Source organism: Erinaceus europaeus, chromosome 1, assembly GCF_950295315.1.
Source record: "Erinaceus europaeus chromosome 1, mEriEur2.1, whole genome shotgun sequence".
NCBI classification, from domain to species: Eukaryota; Metazoa; Chordata; class Mammalia; order Eulipotyphla; family Erinaceidae; genus Erinaceus; species Erinaceus europaeus.
Genome location: NC_080162.1, coordinates 71,729,753 through 71,748,624, shown reverse-complemented (window position 1 = coordinate 71,748,624; position 18,872 = coordinate 71,729,753). Strand labels below are relative to the sequence as shown.

Sequence of the window (18,872 nt, the reverse complement as noted above, 5' to 3'; positions counted from 1 at the left end):
CGTGACCCGAACTGGCGGAAGCGGAAGTGCCGGCCATGACAGCGCGTGAAGTAGAAGTCCCTTTAGCGCCGGCCTGCACCAGCTAGCACCAGCTATGGACTGCTACACTGCAAACTGGAACCCGCTGGGGGACTCCGCCTTTTACCGGTGAGCGGCCTGCCGCCTGGCTTACCGGCTTGCCCGCCCTTTTTCGGGGCTCCGGGCGGAACGCGCTCCAGTCACTCGGCGCTGGGGTCCGCCCCTTGCCGGCTCTGCGCCAGCGCCTGTCACCGCAGCACCTGGTGGCCGGGAAGCCAGCCCTCTCCCCCCCCCCCACCCCCGACTGCTCTAGGGAGGGAAACTGAGTCAAGCCCGGTGGTCGTACAAGTTAAGGGCAGAACCCAACGATGAAGCTCGGGCGGGCCTGTCAGCTTCCAAAAGGATGCTCAGGTCCCACCGCCCACGGGTGGCAGTGAGGGCCCAGCCTCCAGCGAGGGAAGCGCGGCTCAAGTCAGACCTCGGGGGCCGGGAGGTGGGGGGGCGAGTCGTCAGGGAGCCCCGGGGCAGCGTGAACGGGCTCTCATGGCGACGCGCTGCTCTCTCGTGGGTCTTGTGCTAAATTCTATAAAGTGTCAACAGAACACATCATTACTCTAACTAGGGCTTTACGATGGCTTCCCTTAGTCGGACAGAACACAGTCTGCTTCTGCAGCAACTTCTGTAAACCGGCCTCTGTTTGTCCAGCTTCATCTGCCCCTCTCCTATCCATATATTGAGTTCTAGGTGCAGAGATTTTCGGGGCCTCCACGCAAATGTTTTGTGACTCTCTCTCTGCTTGCACAAGCCTGCAGTTCCTTCTGTGAGCATTGTCATTTCCCACTTAACTCCCTGAAGAAGTATTCATCCTTCAAGACCTAGCATGAGGGTTCTTTCTGAAATGTTCCTAGACCCAACTTCAGTAGAGGCAGCCAGTTTTCCTTTGGGCCTCACCTGGCCCACTGCTAGGGCATGTTATGTATGGTAAAATAGGGTAATAACATATATAGCTTTTTCTTACTAAAACAAGTCACTTGAATGCTGAATTCTCCTCCTCCTCCTCTGTCGCCAGCGAGAGATTAGAGCTAGGAGTTACTCTGAGAGCGTATTGGGGTTAAGCAATACTTTTAAACTTATTTTTAGATGCCAGAGAAAGGTCACACAATTCACACAACACACAATCAACCCGATGCCTCTCCTTACTTTAATAGCTGTTTGCAGGTAAGGCTCACAGGGAAGTCACCACCTGCTGTGTTGCGGGGAGGAGGTCCTTGAGTGCCGGCCCCTGGAACTGGGGAAGCTGTTAACTTTAGCTTTAAGTTTTTAGCAGCACTGGCAGCATCCCGGTGAGTAATGGTGGAAGTGCTTCATCCAGCTGGTTTTTGAGCCTTTACTTACACTTAGCTTTGCCTCTGGTTTTAAGATTACATTTCCCTTGGCCAGTAAGGTTCGGGTTGACATCTTATCTATGCATACATATGTCTCTGTCTTAGCACACTATGCAGGCGCACTATGGTTGCTAGGGTTACTTGTTTACTACATCCTCCCTCCCTTCCTCCTCCTCTCTTCCTCTACTTTCCCTCTTTTTTTTTCTCAAAGATTTTATTTATTTTATTAATGAGAAAGGTAGGAGGAGAGAGAGAAAGAGCCAGACATCACTCTGGTACATGTGCTGCCGGGGATTGAACTCAGGACCTCATGCTTGAGAGTCTAGTTCCTTAACCACTGCGCCACCTCCCAGACCACTCCCTCTTTCTTTTTTCATCTTCTTCACCTTCTCTATTCCACTGTATATCTATAGTGCTGGCTATGTGGCCCTCACAATGAAGCTTTTTAAAGAACACTTTATCGAGTGGGCGGGGTATAGCTCACCTGTTAGAACGTACTTGACTGTTCAGATATATTTTCAAGATCCTTTTTTTTTTATTTTGGATATATAACTAACAGTAGAACTGCTCGCTCATAAGATAATCCTGGTTAGTATTTTAAGAAGTTGCCATACTATATTGCTTGATGGAAGCACCACTTTATATCTCCAGTGAGTATTAACAAGAGTTCTTTGGTAGTATATTTGTATGTGTATATGAGTTTTCGTGGCACAGGAACCTCCCACCACCACTACTATGCCAACTTTAAAAAAAAAAATCCCCCCCTTTTTTACTGTTGTTGTTGCTGTTATTGATGTTGTCATTGTTGGATAGGACAGAGAGAAATGGAGAGAGGAGGGGAAGACAGGGGGAAGAGAAAGACACCTGTAGCCCTGCTTTACCGCCTTTGAAGCAAGCCCCATCCAGGTGGAGAGCTGGGGGCTCAAAGGGAATCCTTATTCTGGTCCTTGTGCTTTGCCCCACGTGGGCTTAACCCACTGCACTACCTCTCGACCCCCAACTTTTTCATTCTTAGTAATTCAGAGAAAGAGAGAAATACCACAGCACAGCTCTACTTCCTTTGGAGCTTGCCCTGGTGCTGTAGTGCCCCCATATGGTCCAGGAGGTTTGAGCCCAGAGCCTTTCACATAGTAAGACTTCTGCTCGGGGGTCCGGTGCTAGTGCAGCGGATTAAGTGCACATGTTGCAGAGCGCAAGGACCAGCATAATGATACCAGTTCAAGGCCCCGGCTTCCCACCTGCAGGGGGCGTTGCTTCACTGGCGGTGAAGCAGGTCTGCAGGTGTCTGTCTTTCTCTCCCCCTCTCTGTCTCCCCTCCTCTCTTGATTTCTCTCTGTCCTATCCGGCAACAGCAATGACAACAATAACAATAACGACAACAACAAGGGCAACAAAATGGGAAAAATGACCTCCAGGAGCAGTGGATTCATAGTGCAGGCACAGAGCCCCAGCAATAACCCTGGAGACAAAAAAAAAGTCTTCTGCTCTACTGGGTGAGCTACCTCCTGACCCTAGAAACATTTATTTTTACTGGAACTTAGTTTTTTGTTTTTTTTTAACCAGAGCACTGCTCAGCTCTGGCTAATTAGTGGTGAGGGGGCTTGAACCTAGGATTTCAGGGCCTCAGAATCTCTTTGATTCTCATACCATAACCATTATGCTATCTCTCCCCCCCCCTGCAACATTTTTGATTAGACTAGAGTCCAGGAGTTTCAGGGGTTATGGTAGACTCTGTTTAGGACCTGGGTATTTTGGAATTAATGGATTATTCCCCAAGGCAAGACCTGCTGTGCTGCTCCCCCACCCCACCCCCAGGGCCCAATAGTGCAGCCTCTACAGGCTGGAGGTCATCTGTTTTCATGCATGGGTTCTTCTCGCACCTTAGCGGACCATGCTTTCCATCAGCTGTACCACTGCAGGGATTTTCTTACTATTTTCTGGAGAGGGCCGGAATTGAGGCAACTAGAGCTGCTAGGTTTAGTGGTTTCCAAGTACTATCAAAAGAGTCCAGGATCCATTTACTGTTGCTGTGAGCACCTCTACTATCTGGATCTGGCAGTAGAGGAGAAAGAGCGAGATTTCCTCATTGAAAGTCCTCACCCCTAAGCTGTTCTGAGGAGCTGCCCTCTTTACTGTCCTTGAGTCTGACCATCTGCATGTACCCCATGCTGCCCTCAAGACACAGTTTGATACCTTACTGGCCCTCAGAAATCTTTTCCTGAAAGTTTGGGAGAGCAGCCCTTCACTCCCTTTAGTACCTCCTCCCAACTGTCACTGTCAACTTCCTGGACACATCTCTCTCATTTTTTATTTGTTTGTTTTGTTTCCTCTCTCTGTGTGTCATCATTGCCAGCACTTCATCATACTGGGCTGACTTTTTCACATCGACAGAGGGAGAGGGGGCTGGGCTGTGGCGTACCTGGTTGAGTGCATACATTACCATGCACAGGAACTCAGGTTCTAGCCTCTGATCACCACCTGCAAGGGACAGGTCTGCAAGTGTCTCTGTCTCTTTCGCTGTTTCCCTCTTCTGTCTCAATTTCTCTCTGTCTTGTCAAATAAAATACAAAGAAAGTAATGAAGAAAGAAAGAAAGGGGGAAAAAATGGCTCCTAGAAGTGATGGGTTTATAGTGCCGGCACTGAGCCACAGAAATAACCCTGTTGACAATAAAATAAATAAATTCATTAATTAAATTTAAAAATTTAAAATGGGGCAGGCAGTGGTGCACCTGGTTAAGTGCACACACTATAGTGTCCAAGGATCAGGTTCAAGCCCCCTATCCCCACCTGCAGGGGGAAAGCTTCACAAGTGGTCAGGCAGTGCTATAGGTATCTCTCTGCCTCCCTTTCTTTATCCCCTTTCCTCTCAATTTCTCTCTGTCTCTATTCAATAATAAATACATTTGAAAAAAAAAAAAGAAAGAAAGAAAGAATGGTCCAGGAGGTGGCGTAGTGATAAAGCTTTGGACTCTCAAGCATGAGGTCCCGAGTTCAATCCCCGACAGCACATGTGCCAGAGTGATGTCTGATTCTCTCTCCTATCTTTCTCATAAATAAATAAAACATTTTTTAAAAAAGAAGGTGAAAGAAAGAGGGAGGGGTCTGGGTACACCAGGTTAAGCATACTTGGTGTGAAGTGTAAGGATCCCAGTTTGAGCTCCCTGTTCCCCACCTGCAGGGAGGTCACTTCACAAATGGTGAAGCGGGTCTGCAGGTATCTTTCTCTCCCCCTCTCTGTCTTCCCCATCTCTGTCAATTTCTCTCTGTCCTATCCAATAAATGGGAAAAAATGTACAATAGGAGCAGTGGATTCATAATGTAGGCACCAAGTCCCAGTGATAACCCTAGAGGCTAAAAGAAAGTAAAAAATAGAATTATTAAAGAAGGGAGTCAAGTGGTAGCATAGCGGGTTAAGCGCACGTGGCGCAAAGCGCAAGGACCTGCGGAAGTATCCTGGTTTGAGCCCCCAGTTCCCCACCTGCAGGGGAGTTGCTTCACAGGCAGTGAAGTAGGTCTGCAGGTGTCTGTCTTTCTCTCCCCCTCTCTGTCTTCCCCTCCTCTTTCCATTTCTCTCTGTCCTATCTAACAATGACGACATCAATAACAACAACAATAAAAAGACAACAAGGGCAACAAAAGGGGAAATAAATGAAATTTTAAAAAAAAGAATTATTAAAGAAAAGAGAGAATTCTATAAATGATGGGATGGTACTTTGATCTTTATTTCCTCCCTCCTAAGAAATATAGAGGGAGTCAGGCAGTAGTGCAGCAGGTTAAGCACATGTGACGCAAAGTGCAAGGACCGAGTTCAAGCCCCCGGCTCCCCACCTGCAGGGGAGTCACTTCACAGGCAGTGAAGCAGGTCTGCAGGTATCTATCTGTCTCTCCCCCTCTGTCTTCCCCTCCCCTCTCAGTTTTCCTCTGTCCTATTCAACAACAATGACAACAATAATAGTAACAACAGCACCGATAAACAGCAAGGGAAAAAATGGCCTCCAGGAGCAGTGGATTTGTAGTGCAGGCACCGAGCCCCAGCAATAACCCTCAAGGCAAAAAAAAAAAAAGAAAAGAAAAGAGAAAAGAAAAGGAAAAGAAAAGAAAAGAAATATAGGGCACCGGGCAGTGGAGCAGCAGGTTAAGCACACATGGCACGAAGCACAGGAACTGGCCTAAGGATCCCAGTTCAAGCCCCTGGCTCCCCACCTTCAGGGGGTCCCTTCACAGGTGGTAAAGTAGGTCTGCAGGTATCTATCTTTCTCTCCCCCTCTGTCTTCCTCTCCTCTCTCCATTTCTCTCTGTCCTAGCCAACAACAATTATAACAACAATACTACTAACAACAATAATGATAACAGCAACGATAAACAACAAGGGCAACAAAAGGGGAAAAAATAACCTCCAGGAGCAATGGATCCATGGTGCAGGAATCGTGCTCCAGCAATAACCCTAGAGGCAAAAAGAAAGAAAGAAAAAAATATAGAATAAGGAACTGGGTAGTCGCACACCCAGTAGAGTGCACATTACCATGCACTAAGACCCAAGTTCAAGCTCTTGTCCCCACCTCCGGGAGTAAGAGGAAGAGAGGTGCCTCACAAGCAGTGGAGCAGTGCTGTGTATATACATATCTATATTGTTGGCTTTATGAGGCTGGGGCCTAGCACATATTATTTCGCTACTCCCAGGCCCAACTTTTCATTCACATAGAGAGAAAGATGTGGTCCAGGAGATGGCGCAATGGATAAAGCAGTAGACTCTCAAGCATGAGGTCCTGAGTTTAGTCCCAGCAGCATGCATACCAGAGCAATATCTGGTTCTTTCTTTTCTCCTGTGTTTTTCTCACTAATCAAATAAATAGAATCAGAGAGAGAGACCACAATACCAGCATCACCATGGCATTTATATGTGGTGCCAAGACTCAAACCTGGCCCATGCACATGGCAACCATGTACCCTACCCAGTATACTATTCTCCAGCCCTAAAATTCTTAATATTTATCTAGAACTATTTGTTGATCTTTTTCTTTGTGATTTTTGTGTCATGCTTAGAAATTGCTTCTACTTAGGGGCCAGTTGGTGGTGCACCTGGTTGAGTGCACATATTGCAATGCACAAGGACCCAGGTTCAAGCCCCCGGTCCCTACCTGCAGGAGGAAAGCTTTTCTAGTGGTGAAGCAGTGCTGCAGGTCTCTCTCTGTCTCTCTCCCTTTCTGTCACCCTCTTGATTTCTGGCTGTCTCTATCCAATAAATAAAGATATAAAAAAAGAAAAGGAAATTGCTTCTACTTGAGACTGGGTAATTGTACACCTAGTTGAATGCACATGTTACAATGCTCAAGGACCCAGGTTCAAAACCCTGGTCCACACCTGCAGGGGGAAAGCTTCACAAGTGGTGAAGCAGTGCTGCAGATGTCTCTCTGTCTCTCTTCCTCTCTATTCCCCCTTCCCTCTCAATTTCTGGCTGTCTCTATCCAATAAATAAATAAAGGTAATAAAAAAGTTTTTTAAAAAGAAAGAAATTGGAAGTTGGAAGGTAGTGCAGCGGGTTAAGGGCAGGTGGCACGAAGCAGAAGGACCGGAGTAAGGATCCTGGTTCGAGCCCCCAGCTCCCCACCTGTAGGGAAGTCGCTTCACAAGCGGTAAAGCAGGTCTGCAGGTGTCTATCTTTCTCTCCCCCTCTCTGTCTTCCCCTCCTCTCTCCATTTCTCTCTGTTCTATCCAACAATGACAACATCAATAACAACAACAATAATGACTACAACAATAAAACAACAAGGGCAACAAAAGGGAATTTAAAAAAAAAAAGAAAGAAATCACTTCTATTTTGAGATGGCAAAAATAGTATTATTTGACTTTTTTCATTTAAATCATGAATTTATTCTCGAAAATATTTTTTTATACAAATTAAGTAATGGAATAATTTTTTAATAGTTATCTATTCCCTTTTGTTGCCCTTGTTGTTTTATTGTTGTAGATATTATTGTCGTTGTTACTGAGTAGGACATAAAAGTGGAGGAGGGGAAGACAGAGGGGGAGGGACAGACACCTGCAGACCTGTTTCACTGCCTGTGAAGTGACTCCCCTGCAGGTGGGGAGCCAGGGGCTCGAACCGGGATCCTTACATCGGTCCTTGGGCTTTGTGCCACGTGAGCTTAACCTGCTGCGCTACCACCCGACTCCCAATGAAATAAAATTTATTGTGATTTTTCCCATATGACTCATTTCTTATTTTAAGTAGCAATGTGTGCCAATCTGAAATGCTAACTGTGTTGCATCCTCAACTTTCAGGTCTTTCTGAATTCTCTTCTATTGATCTTTTTGTTTCTTTTTTTTAAATAATTCTTTTAAAAATATATTATATTTATTAATGAGAAAGATAGGAGAGAGAGAGAAAGAACCAGACATCACTCTGGTACATGTGCTGCCAGGGATTGAACTCAGGACCTTATGCTTGAGAGTCCAATGCTTTATCCACTGCGCCATCTTCTGAACCACTTTGTTTGTTTCTATGTGAAAACAGCAGCATCAATTAACTATCGATTTATGTATAGTATCTGATATATTATTTATCTTTTCTTGATCTTTCAAATTGTTCTTAAGTGTTTTCTCTTTAAAATGACTTATTTTTTTCTAATGAATTAAATAATTAGTTTGTGCAAGGATCTCCCATTTAAAAAAAATCTATTTATTTATTTACTATTGGACAGAGACAAATTGAGAGGGGAGAGGGAGATAGAGGGAAATAGACAAAGAGACACCTGCAACCCTGCTTCACACACTTGTAAAGTTTCTTCTCTGCATGTGAGGACTATGGGCTTGAACCTGGGTCTTTGCATGCTTTATATGTGCGCTTAACCAAGTCCACCACTGCATAACCCCTGATAACATAACACTTTGCACAACAATTATGCTATCTCCCCTGCCCTTTGGTTCATATTTCCTCCTTTTGTTGCCCTTGTTTATCATTATTATTGTTGTATTGCTATTGTTGTTGTTGGGTAGGACAGAGAGAAATTGAGAGAGGAGGGAAGACACCTGCAGACCTGCTTCACTGCCTGTGAAGCAACCCCCCTGCAGGTGGGGAGCCTGAGGCTCGAACTGGGATTCTTACACCTGTCCTTGTGCTTCATGCCATGTACACTGCACAGCGCTGAGCTACCACCGGACCCTTGGCCCATTTTTTAAAGGGAACATTTGCTTTTGTTGTTTCTGTTTTGTGAATTTCTATAATTTTTGTTATTAGGCCTTTGTCTGATGTATGACATGTAAAAATACCCCATTTTGGGAGTCGAGCGGTAGCACAGTGGGTTAAGCACACTTCACGCAAAGTTCAAAGGCTGCAGTGAGGATCCCGGTTTGAGTCCCCAGCTCACCACCCGCAGGGGAGTCGCTTCACAATTAGTGAAGCAGGATTACAGGTGTCTATCATTCTCTCCCCCTCTCTGCCTTCCCCTCCTCTCTCGATTTCTCTCTCTGTCCTATCCAACAACAACATCATCATCAATGGTAACAATAACAATAATGACAACAACAAGGGCAACAAAATGGGAAAAAATGGCCTCCAGGAGCAGTGGATTTGTAGTGCAGGCACCAAGCCCCAGCAGTAATCCTGGAGGCAAAGAAATAAAAATAGATCATGACTTTTCCGATAACTCAATATTTGATAGTTTATTGTCAAATGTCCATGTCTTTGATCCCCCTGGTGCATGGTAATATGTGGTGGTCAGGTTGCTTATTTTTTCAGGTTTAACATTTGTTAAAAAGTCTCTTTTTAAGTCATATTTATTTAAATCTTTCATTTTTTAAAATTTTAATGAGAGAGACACGGAAAAAATATGGGCTGAGGGGAGGCAAGAGCACTGCTCATCTCTGACTTATGGCAGTACTGGGGATTGAACTGGTGACCTTTGGTACTCAGGCATGAAAGTTGTTTACTTGTTTGTTTTGCCACCCAGGTTATTGATGGGCCCAGTACCTGCACCATGAATCCACTGTTTCCATTTTTTTTTTTTTTTTAAACTTCATAGAACAGAGAGAAATTTTGAGGGCAGGGGAGAGAGAAAGAGACACCTGCAATACGCTTCACTGCTCATGAAGCTTTCCCCCCTGCCGGTGGGGACTGGAGGCTTAAGTTGGATCTTTCAGCTAGTAATATGTGCGCTCAACTGGGTGTGCCACGACTCAGCCCCATGAAAGTGTTTTTGCATGGTCCAGGAGGTGGCGCAGTGGCTAAGGCACTAGACTCAAGCATGAGGTCCCAAGTTCGATCCCCGGCAGCACATATACCAGAATGATGGCTGGTTCTTTCTCTCCTCCTATCTTTCTCATGAATAAATAAGTAAATTCTTAAAAAAAAAAAAAAAAGAAAGTCTTTTTGCATAACCATTATGCTAGCTCTCCAGCCTGAAATTGTATATATATTTGTATTTATTTGGGTTGGGGAGGTAACATAATGGTTATGCAAAAGACTTTTATGCCTGAGGCACTAAAGGTTTCAGGTTCACTCTCCAGCACCACCATAAGCCAGAGCTGGGCAGTGCTGTGATTTAAAAAAAAATAATAATAATGCAGCAAAGTAAAAGATTCTGGGGTAAGTGGAGGGGGGAGTTCAGGTCCTGGAACAGAATGGCAGAGGACTTAATGGGGGTTGTATTGTTGTGTGGAAAACTGAGAAGTGCTATGCATGTACAAACTATTGTATTTACTATCGACTGTAAAACATTAATCCTCCAATAAAAAATAAAAAAAAAAAAAAGAAAGAGAGAAAAACACAACCACGCACACAAGGACATAGGTTCAAACCACCTACAGAGGGGAAGCTTCATGAGCAGTGAAGCAGTGCTGCAGGTGTATCTATTTCTCCCTTTCTATCCCCCCTTCCCTTTCAGTCTCTCTGTCTCTATCCAATAACATAAAAATAAATCTTTTTAAAACAAAATATTACAAATATAGTTATTAACAAAAGCAAAGGGGGCGAGAATCATAATATCACTCTGCCACATTAAATGCTGGTGATCAAATTCAGAACCTTCTGTTCAACACATTCTCTGTTACACCACCTCCCCAGCTGCTAAAGCTATATTTGTAACTGATTTGTGCTATTGTATTGGAAGTTTAAAGTTATGTACTTATTTTTGTTAATCACCCTAAGTTATTTTATTCATGAACTGCTTTAGATTTTTTTTAGACTGCTTTGGCTATTTCAAATGGACAGTATCATTATTTGTATAGAATAGTAACCTCAACCCTCTAATTTATAAATCTCTTAAGTAAATTTCATTTAGTTAAATTTATTCTGGCTGGATTTTTTTAACTTCTTTTTTATTAATATTTTATTTATTTTCCTTTTTGTTGCCCTTGTTTTTATCGTTGTTGTTGTTGTTGTTATTGATGTCATTGTTGCTGGATAGGACAGAGAGAAATGGAGAAAGGAGGGGAAGACAGAGAGGGAGAGAGAAAGATACACACACTTGCAGACCTGCTTCACCGCCTGTAAAGCAACCCCCCTGCAGGTGGGGAGCTGGGGCCTTGAACTGGGATCCTTACACTGATCCTCGAGTTCTGTGCCATGCGCTTAACCCACTGCGCTACATACCAACCCCCCCTTTTTTTTTTAACTTCTAAAAGAACATCAAGTAAAAGGTAATAGTGGACATTGCTGTGGTCTTTTATAGGAAAGCTTGTGAAATAATACTAGGGCAAATAGCTTCATTTTTTTTTTTTTTAAGTTTCTGTTGGTGTTGTAGAATGTTTGTCATCCCTGCCCCCTTTTTCTTGCCTCTAATCCTTAAGTGCCTCCAGTCCTTAAGTGACATGCCTTAGCCCCTAATCCTTCTCTCATGCCACACACACTCCCTGAGATCCATCACGGAAGTCACCGAGTGCTAGTTTGTGATTTTAGCTAGCTTTCCCAAAATTAAGACTGACATCTCCACCTCACAATTCTCCTCAGCTTAAACTTTTTTTTTTTTTGCCTCCAGAGTTATTGCTGGGGCTCAGTGCCTGCACTACCATTCTTTTCAATTTTTGGGGATAGGACAAAAAGAAATTGAAAGGGGAGGGGGAGAGAAAGACACCTGCAGATCTACTTCACCCTTTGTGAAGCCCCCTCTCTCCCCGGCACAGGTGGGGAGCCAGGGGCTCAAACCAGGATCCTTGTGCTTTGTACTATGTACACTTGACCTGGTGCACCACCACCTGGACCCCCAACTTAAAGTCTTTAAAAGAGCTCCTCTTGCATTTCTTTCAAGCACTGCTAACTCAGTACCCCTAATGCTGAGTTCACTATTAACAAACCTTGAGCTTGACCCCAAAGTATAAAGCCCACAGCTTGACTCAGTGTAAAGAACAAGAAATAGAAAAAAGACTGCTTATACTCCAAGGGACTCTGAATATTTTATATTTTGCTAATTCAAGCCTAAGCCGGCCACCTCACCCTAGTCCTCTGTCAGCCTGTACCGTGGATATTGGCCACATTGCTTACTTGCTTCCTTGCCTTCTGTCTCTAAATGTGAGTGTGCTTGGTTCCCATGTCTGTTTCCGCTCACGCCTACCTCTCTCTCTGCCTCTGGGGTGGGGATGGATGGTGGTCCTTATTTATAAGTGGAACCTTTATGAGTTTCTCTGTGCTTCATTCCATCTGAATGCAAGGTCACGAGGGCACTAATTTCTGCTTGTCTCTGTATGGACAGGAAATATGAGCTGTACAGCATGGACTGGGACCTGAAGGAGGAACTCAGGGACTGCCTGGTGGCTGCCGCACCCTATGGGGGCCCCATTGGTATGTCACTCTTTGGCATACTCTAGGACAATGGGGTGAACTCAAGGTCTGTGATTCCTGGGGCACTGATGTCAGGTTTTCCATACTGGTATACTCCCCTGCCCCCCTCATCTCCCCTGGATGCGTTTAACTGTGGTACTCATGAGGCCTGCTTCACATGGGGAGGGCCTGGGAAGCTAGGACAGAAACCCTCTTCTCAAATGGCAGCACTGCTCAGGAACCCCTGGCGGAAGGAGAAGGCTGCCAGTGTGCGCCCGGTGCTAGACATCTACTCTGCTTCTGGCATGCCATTGGCCAATCTGCTGGTGAGCTCTTCTGACCAGCCCTAGGTTGGGAACTGGGCAGGGCTCCTACATCCTGGGACAGCCTCAGGAGCCTCCCTTTGCCCTGCAGTGGAAGAGTGGGCCAGTCGTATCCCTGGGCTGGTCAGCTGAAGAGGAGCTGCTCTGCGTGCAGGAAGATGGTGTGGTACTGGTCTACGGGCTTCACGGTGACTTCCGAAGACACTTCAGCATGGGCAATGTAAGGGCCCCTGGGAGCGAGGGGAAAGGGATGGGGTCTGTGACTCTGTGGCTTCCTAAACCCATGACACTTCTACCCAGGAGGTACTCCAGAACCGGGTTCTTGACGCCCGAATCTTTCATACTGAGTTCGGTTCCGGTGTGGCCATCCTCACAGGGGCCCACCGCTTCACCCTCAGTGCCAATGTGGGTGACCTCAAACTCCGTCGGATGCCAGAGGTACCAGGTAAGCTCTGAGACCACATTCAGTGCCCATGGATGTGCCTCCAGACCACGGGACCAACAGAGGCGGAAGCTGTGGGATGTGGGAAGCTGAGGTTCTCCTTCCTGGCACAGGTCTTCAGACTGCACCTTCATGCTGGACCACACTGTTCCAGGAACGAGTGGCACACATTCTTCTGGCTGTGGGTCCTGATCTTTATCTCCTGGACCACGCAACCTGCTCTTCAGTGGTGAGATCCTAAGTAGGAGTGAAAGGGAGGCTGCTGGAGGCAGCGAGTGAGCTCTGAGCTGTCAATAACACTGGTGTCCTCTCTGGCCCTTCTCCAGACACTCCCTGGCCTGGCCCCGGGAGTGAGCAGCTTCCTACAAATGGCTGTCTCCTTCACCTACCGACACCTGGCACTCTTCACCGACACTGGCTACATATGGATGGGAACAACGTCACTCAAGGTGCAATCCAGGGCCACAAATGCACCATTGTAATGCCTTGTCCAGGGAAGATCAATTGATGGGCAGGGGGAATGGGAAACGCTTTTCAGCCAATGGAATGACTTCTGGGACAGAGCCATGACATTTCCTGTACCCTTCTAGGAGAAGCTGTGTGAGTTCAACTGCAACATCCGGGCGCCCCCAAAGCAGATGGTCTGGTAAGGATGGGGGTATTGATGTAGGGGTGGACACTTTCTTGGAACACTTGGGTTCATCCTTTCTGCTGACTGTGTCAAGTGGAGCTTGCATTTTATCTTCTCTACCAGTGCACATTGAAGGGCCCTCTGTTCCCTATGAGCCTCAGGAAGCTACAACATTGGGTGGTAGGGAAGCATACAAGTCAGAAGCCCAAGTAAACACATACAAGGCTATCCCAGTACACATTGGGATGGGGGTGTGGCTGTGGGTTGACATCTGTTTGTGTCCCAGATTTATACGTGTGTGGTGCCGCCTACAGGTGCAGCCGTCCTCGAAGCAAGGAGAGGGCTGTGGTGGTGGCCTGGGAGAGGCGCTTGATGGTAGTGGGTGATGCGCCTGAAAGCATCCAGTATCCTTGGGGGACTGTCTGTGAGGGATGAGAAGGGATTTGGGGGGACCCGCCCTGCTCTATCTCTGATTGCTCTTAGGAACCTTGACCAAGCTTAGGTTTGTGCTGGATGAGGACTCCTACCTGGTGCCTGAGCTGGATGGGGTCCGCATATTCTCCCGTAGCACCCATGAGTTCCTGCACGAGGTTCCAGGTAAGGCACCATGTGAGCAGGGATGGAGCTCCTTTGTGCTGCGGCTGCCATGGGCCAGTGTCCCAGAGCAGCATTAGGGCATTGAGACAGGCCTGAGAACTCCCTCACCAACTCTTCCAGCTGCCAGTGAAGAGATCTTCAAAATTGCCTCTATGGCCCCTGGAGCACTGCTATTGGAAGCCCAGAAAGAGTATGAGGTAAAGCTCCAAGCTTTTCTTGGATGCTCTCCTTTCCCCTTTCCTCCCAACTGGCCAAGAACCTGTCCCTACCTGGGTATGGTTGGGTGCCCCTGTGAAGAGAGGGATCTAGCCGGGACAGAGGACTGAACTAGGGATTGCTGCCTCAAGTAGACTGAAAGATCACGGTGTCTCCAGGTGGTGCTGGGAGAAATAAAGAACCACCATGATTACCCATCCAGGCATAAGTCATGGCTACTCCTGGGAACTCCTAGGCCTTTGTGGGTTCATATGGGCTGAATCGGTGGGCACTGCAGGTCAGCTGAGGTGACTTGGACTCTAGCTTCTGAAGCTCCTTCAAACCAGCCCATTTGAACCACGGTAGGCAAGATGTGGGATTGTTCTTTTTCCTGGTACCCCACCCCTGTTATCCTGCTCCCTACCAGAAAGAGAGCCAGAAGGCAGACGAGTACCTGCGGGAGATCCAGGAGCTGGGACAGCTGACACAGGCCGTGCAGCAGTGCATCGAGGCTGCGGGACATGAGCACCGGCCAGACATGCAGAAGAGTCTGCTCAGGGTTGGCCTGGGAACAGGACTAGGGGAGGGGGGTACTGGGCAGGGGATGAACTGGCAGGAAGACAGCTCTCCTTTGTTGTCCTCTGACTGTTCTCAGGCAGCGTCCTTTGGAAAGTGTTTCCTCGACAGATTTTCATCCGAGAGTTTCGTGCGCATGTGTCAGGACCTGCGTGTGCTCAACGCCATTCGGGACTATCATATTGGGATCCCCCTCACCTATAGCCAGTATCCAGAAGAGTTCTGGAAGGAGTGATGGGGGCAGGGAGAGTGGGTGGAGGGTGGAGATGCTGCCTGACGTTCCATGGCAAATAAGGTTGATCTCATGATGTTTTGTTTTTTTTTTTAATTAGGCTTATTTGTGTCACTCTTTTTTAAAAATATTTATTTATTTTATTTTTACCAGAGCACTGCTCAGCTCTAGTTTATGGCAGTGTGGGGGATTGAAGCTGCGATCTTGGAGCCTCGGGCATGAGAGTCTCTTTGCATAACCACTATAACCACCCTTTTAAATATTTTTAAATTTTTATTTATTTAATTCAATAAGGCAGAGGAATTGAGAGAGGAGAGGAATAAAGAGGGGGATGAGGCTGAGAGACTGAGAGACCTGAAGCACTGCTTCAGTGCCTGTAAAGTTTTCCCCTTGCAGGTGGGGACCGGGGGCTTGAACCTGAGTCCTTGCACATGGTAACATGTGAACTTAATCAGGTATACTACTCTCTGGCTCCTCCAGCTGGATTCTTAACTAAGAAAACTACAGATACAAGCAGCTCACCATCCAGGTGCTGCTAGACAGGTACAGCAAGCCCAGGAGTGCTGTGGGTGAACTTTACAGTGCCTAGGGGTGGGGGGCTCTTGTGGTTACTGCTTCTTGCCTATTTCTTGGGGACTGGGGAGGCCTGAGTTATAGGCAGGGGCCACTCTGCTTTCTATACTCCACCTCCCTCCTTGTGCCCTTCACCTTTTCTGCCTTCCAGGCTTGTGTTGCGGAGGCTGTACCCTCTGGCCATTCAGATATGTGAGTACCTCCGCCTTCCTGAAGTGCAGGGTGTCAGCAGGATCCTGGCCCATTGGGCTTGCTACAAGGTAAGGCTGAAAGATGGGGCCCAAGGGCATTTAGGGGCTTCCAGGCTCTGGCAGGACATAGGAGATACGAAGTACAGAATAAGGGAATGGGAGTGAGGGGTGCGAGTCAGATGTGTCTCATACCCCCTGTCCTCTACAGGTGCAGCAGAAGGATGTGTCTGATGAGGATGTTGCTCGAGCCATTAACCAGAAGCTGGGGGACACACCTGGTGTCTCTTACTCCGACATTGCTGCTCGGGCCTATGGCTGTGGCCGCACTGAGCTGGCTATCAAGGTATGGATGCCCTGCCTTCCCCAGCCTCTCTGGTGAGGGTATCTGAGGATCCCATGCTAGCAGCTTCTCCCTGTGTCTTCCTCCTTACTCCACAGCTGCTGGAATATGAGCCGCGCTCTGGGGAACAAGTACCCCTTCTCCTAAAGATGAAGAGAAGCAAATTGGCACTGAGCAAGGCCATTGAAAGTGGGGACACAGACCTGGGTGAGCGGGGTTTGGGTGAGGGTAAGACCTGGGCCCTCTAAGCTAAGCAAGGTGCTGGGCTGGAGTCCCCCATACCACCTTACTGCCCTGTAGTGTTCACGGTGTTGCTGCACCTGAAGAATGAGCTGAACCGAGGAGACTTTTTCATGACCCTTCGTAACCAACCCATGGCCCTGAGTTTGTATAGACAGGTGTGTGGGTGAGGGCTGGGCTGGGGAGGGGTCAGAGCCTCCTGAACCCTGGACTGACTCCTTGTTCATATCCCCAGTTTTGTAAGCATCAGGAACTAGAGACACTGAAAGACCTTTACAATCAGGATGATAACCACCAGGAGCTGGGCAGCTTCCACATCCGAGCCAGCTATGCTTCAGAGGAGGTCTGAGGTCTACAGACTAGGTGGGGCTGGTCGGCTGGGCTGTTAGTTTGGTTCCTTCTCCAGGAATCAAGGCTTTGTATTTGGTACACACTTTATCTGGGTCTCTCTGTTGAGGGAGAGCCTAAGAAGACATGAGTCAAGAAAGGGCTTGGTACCAGAAGTGCTAGCCTTCCCCCTAACGTGGGGCACCCAGTGGGTAAGGCTGGCCTTGGTGATCTGGGCACCGGGATCAGGAAGGCTTAGCCTGGGTTCAGAGGGCTGTGGGTTTTTTGTGCTGTAAGCTGAGTTCCCTTCCTTCCCTTGTAGCGAATTGAAGGAAGAGTCGCAGCTCTGCAGACAGCAGCTGATGCCTTCTACAAGGCCAAGAATGAGTTTGCAGCCAAGGTTTGGCCTATCCTTTTCAAGAAACCTCTCTCCTCCTTTCCTGGTCTTCTCTTCTTATCCTTCTCATTCCTCTCCTGCTTCATCTTATGTTCCCAGGCCACAGAGGATCAAATGCGGCTCTTGCGGCTACAGCGTCGCCTAGAAGATGAACTGGGGGGGCAGTTCTTAGATCTGTCTCTACATGACACAGTCACTACTCTCATCCTTGGTGGCCATAACAAACGTGCAGAGCAGCTGGCGCGTGACTTTCGCATCCCCGACAAGAGGTGGGTGAGCACCTGCGCTACACGTGGCTTCTAGGACCTGCCCATTTGTCATCATCTCCAAACCCACTTTCCCATAGGCTTTGGTGGCTTAAGCTGACTGCCCTGGCAGATCTGGGTGACTGGGAGGAGCTGGAGAAGTTTTCTAAAAGCAAGAAGTCACCTATTGGCTACCTGGTACGGGAGGGGCCCTACATGCTGGGTGCTTCCTGGATATGTGTAATTGCAACCAGATAAAGAAGAGAATGATCCTGAGCCCCTATACATGTCCTAGGGAAGGAGAATGAGCTCCTTTCTCCAAGGGCCCCGCAGGGACACTGTTTACCGGAGTGCAAGTCTTGTTGCTGGGGGTGGCAAAGGGCTGGAGGCTCAAAGATGTGGGTAAATGGGGGAAATGAAGCCAGGAGAGAAAACACAGGCCCTGAGAGGATAGGAATTGTCTGGTCAGGGAGTGGAAGTAGATGGTGGAGTGGGTTCTTGGAAAGGATTGACTGCAGAGTTCTCACACAACTTCAGTTAAAGAGGATTCTCCCCTGATGAATCCAGGGTGGTTGGGGGAGGATTTAATATACAGATTATACATAAAGGCAGTATATTCATTAGACTTTTGCTCCTCAAAGAAAGAACTACTCTGCCTTACTCCCTGTCCTTCCTTCCTCTCCTAAGCCCTTTGTGGAGATTTGCATGAAACAACACAATAAATATGAGGCTAAGAAGTACGCCTCCCGAGTGGGTCCTGAGCAAAAGGTCAAAGCCTTGCTTCTTGTTGGGTGAGTCAGCTGAAAGCACTCTGGGTTCTGGGTAGCTAAGCTGAGTGACAAGTGGTCTATTTTGTGCCCTTGGTCGATCTAACAGCATCTTCCTTCCTTCTTAAACCCAAGGGATGTGGCTCAGGCTGCTGATGTGGCCATTGAGCACCGGAATGAGGCAGAACTGAGCCTTGTGTTGTCCAACTGCACTGGAGCCACAGATGGGGCCACGGCTGACAAGATTCAGCGGGCCAGGGCACAAGCCCAGAAGAAGTGAGGGGCCTGCTTTTTACTGTGGGCTTGGCAGCAGTGTCACTGGTTTTCCATCTTGTTCCTCAGAACAGGCCTGGGGAGCTGAGGTCTGGCTGTAAATAAAGTTGAGTATTTTAGAGTGCTTGTCTTATAAAGTCTAGTCTAAATTAAAACAAACTCCAGGTAGAATCATTGAGACTCCCCAGCAAAACTCATGTCTTTCAATGTATTGTGATGGGCGGAGGGATCCATTCTCCAGCTATATTGTGCTTGGGCCTCATATATGTACAATTCTTTTTTTCTTTTTTTGCCTCCAGGGTTATTGTTGGTGCTCAGTACCTACACCACAAATCCACTACCACTACTCCTGGTGGTCATCTTTCC

The 18,872-nt window shown here is 47.4% G+C and overlaps 1 protein-coding gene across 2 annotated transcripts; it reads left to right on the top strand.

Annotated features, from left to right (window-relative positions):
• The first annotated feature begins 1 nt into the window (after nucleotide 1).
• On the top strand, nucleotides 2-18,627 carry VPS16 (VPS16 core subunit of CORVET and HOPS complexes). 2 transcript variants are annotated; one of them, XM_007539524.3, is made up of 24 exons: nucleotides 2-147; nucleotides 12,090-12,178; nucleotides 12,386-12,483; nucleotides 12,572-12,700; nucleotides 12,781-12,925; nucleotides 13,036-13,151; nucleotides 13,249-13,371; nucleotides 13,513-13,568; nucleotides 13,868-13,957; nucleotides 14,056-14,150; nucleotides 14,271-14,347; nucleotides 14,773-14,904; nucleotides 15,001-15,128; nucleotides 15,661-15,696; nucleotides 15,878-15,986; nucleotides 16,126-16,260; nucleotides 16,356-16,464; nucleotides 16,558-16,655; nucleotides 16,733-16,840; nucleotides 17,147-17,224; nucleotides 17,321-17,490; nucleotides 17,568-17,664; nucleotides 18,154-18,257; nucleotides 18,369-18,627. In XM_007539524.3, exons 1-24 carry the CDS (start codon nucleotides 95-97, stop codon nucleotides 18,511-18,513), a joined length of 2,520 nt encoding a protein of 839 aa, XP_007539586.2. In that variant the 5' UTR covers nucleotides 2-94; the 3' UTR covers nucleotides 18,514-18,627. The 2 variants fall into 2 exon arrangements, 1 of the variants encoding a protein (XP_007539586.2); XR_009548955.1 differs by lacking the exon at nucleotides 17,568-17,664 and having other exon boundaries at nucleotides 18,369-18,506.
• The last annotated feature ends 245 nt before the right edge of the window (nucleotides 18,628-18,872 follow it).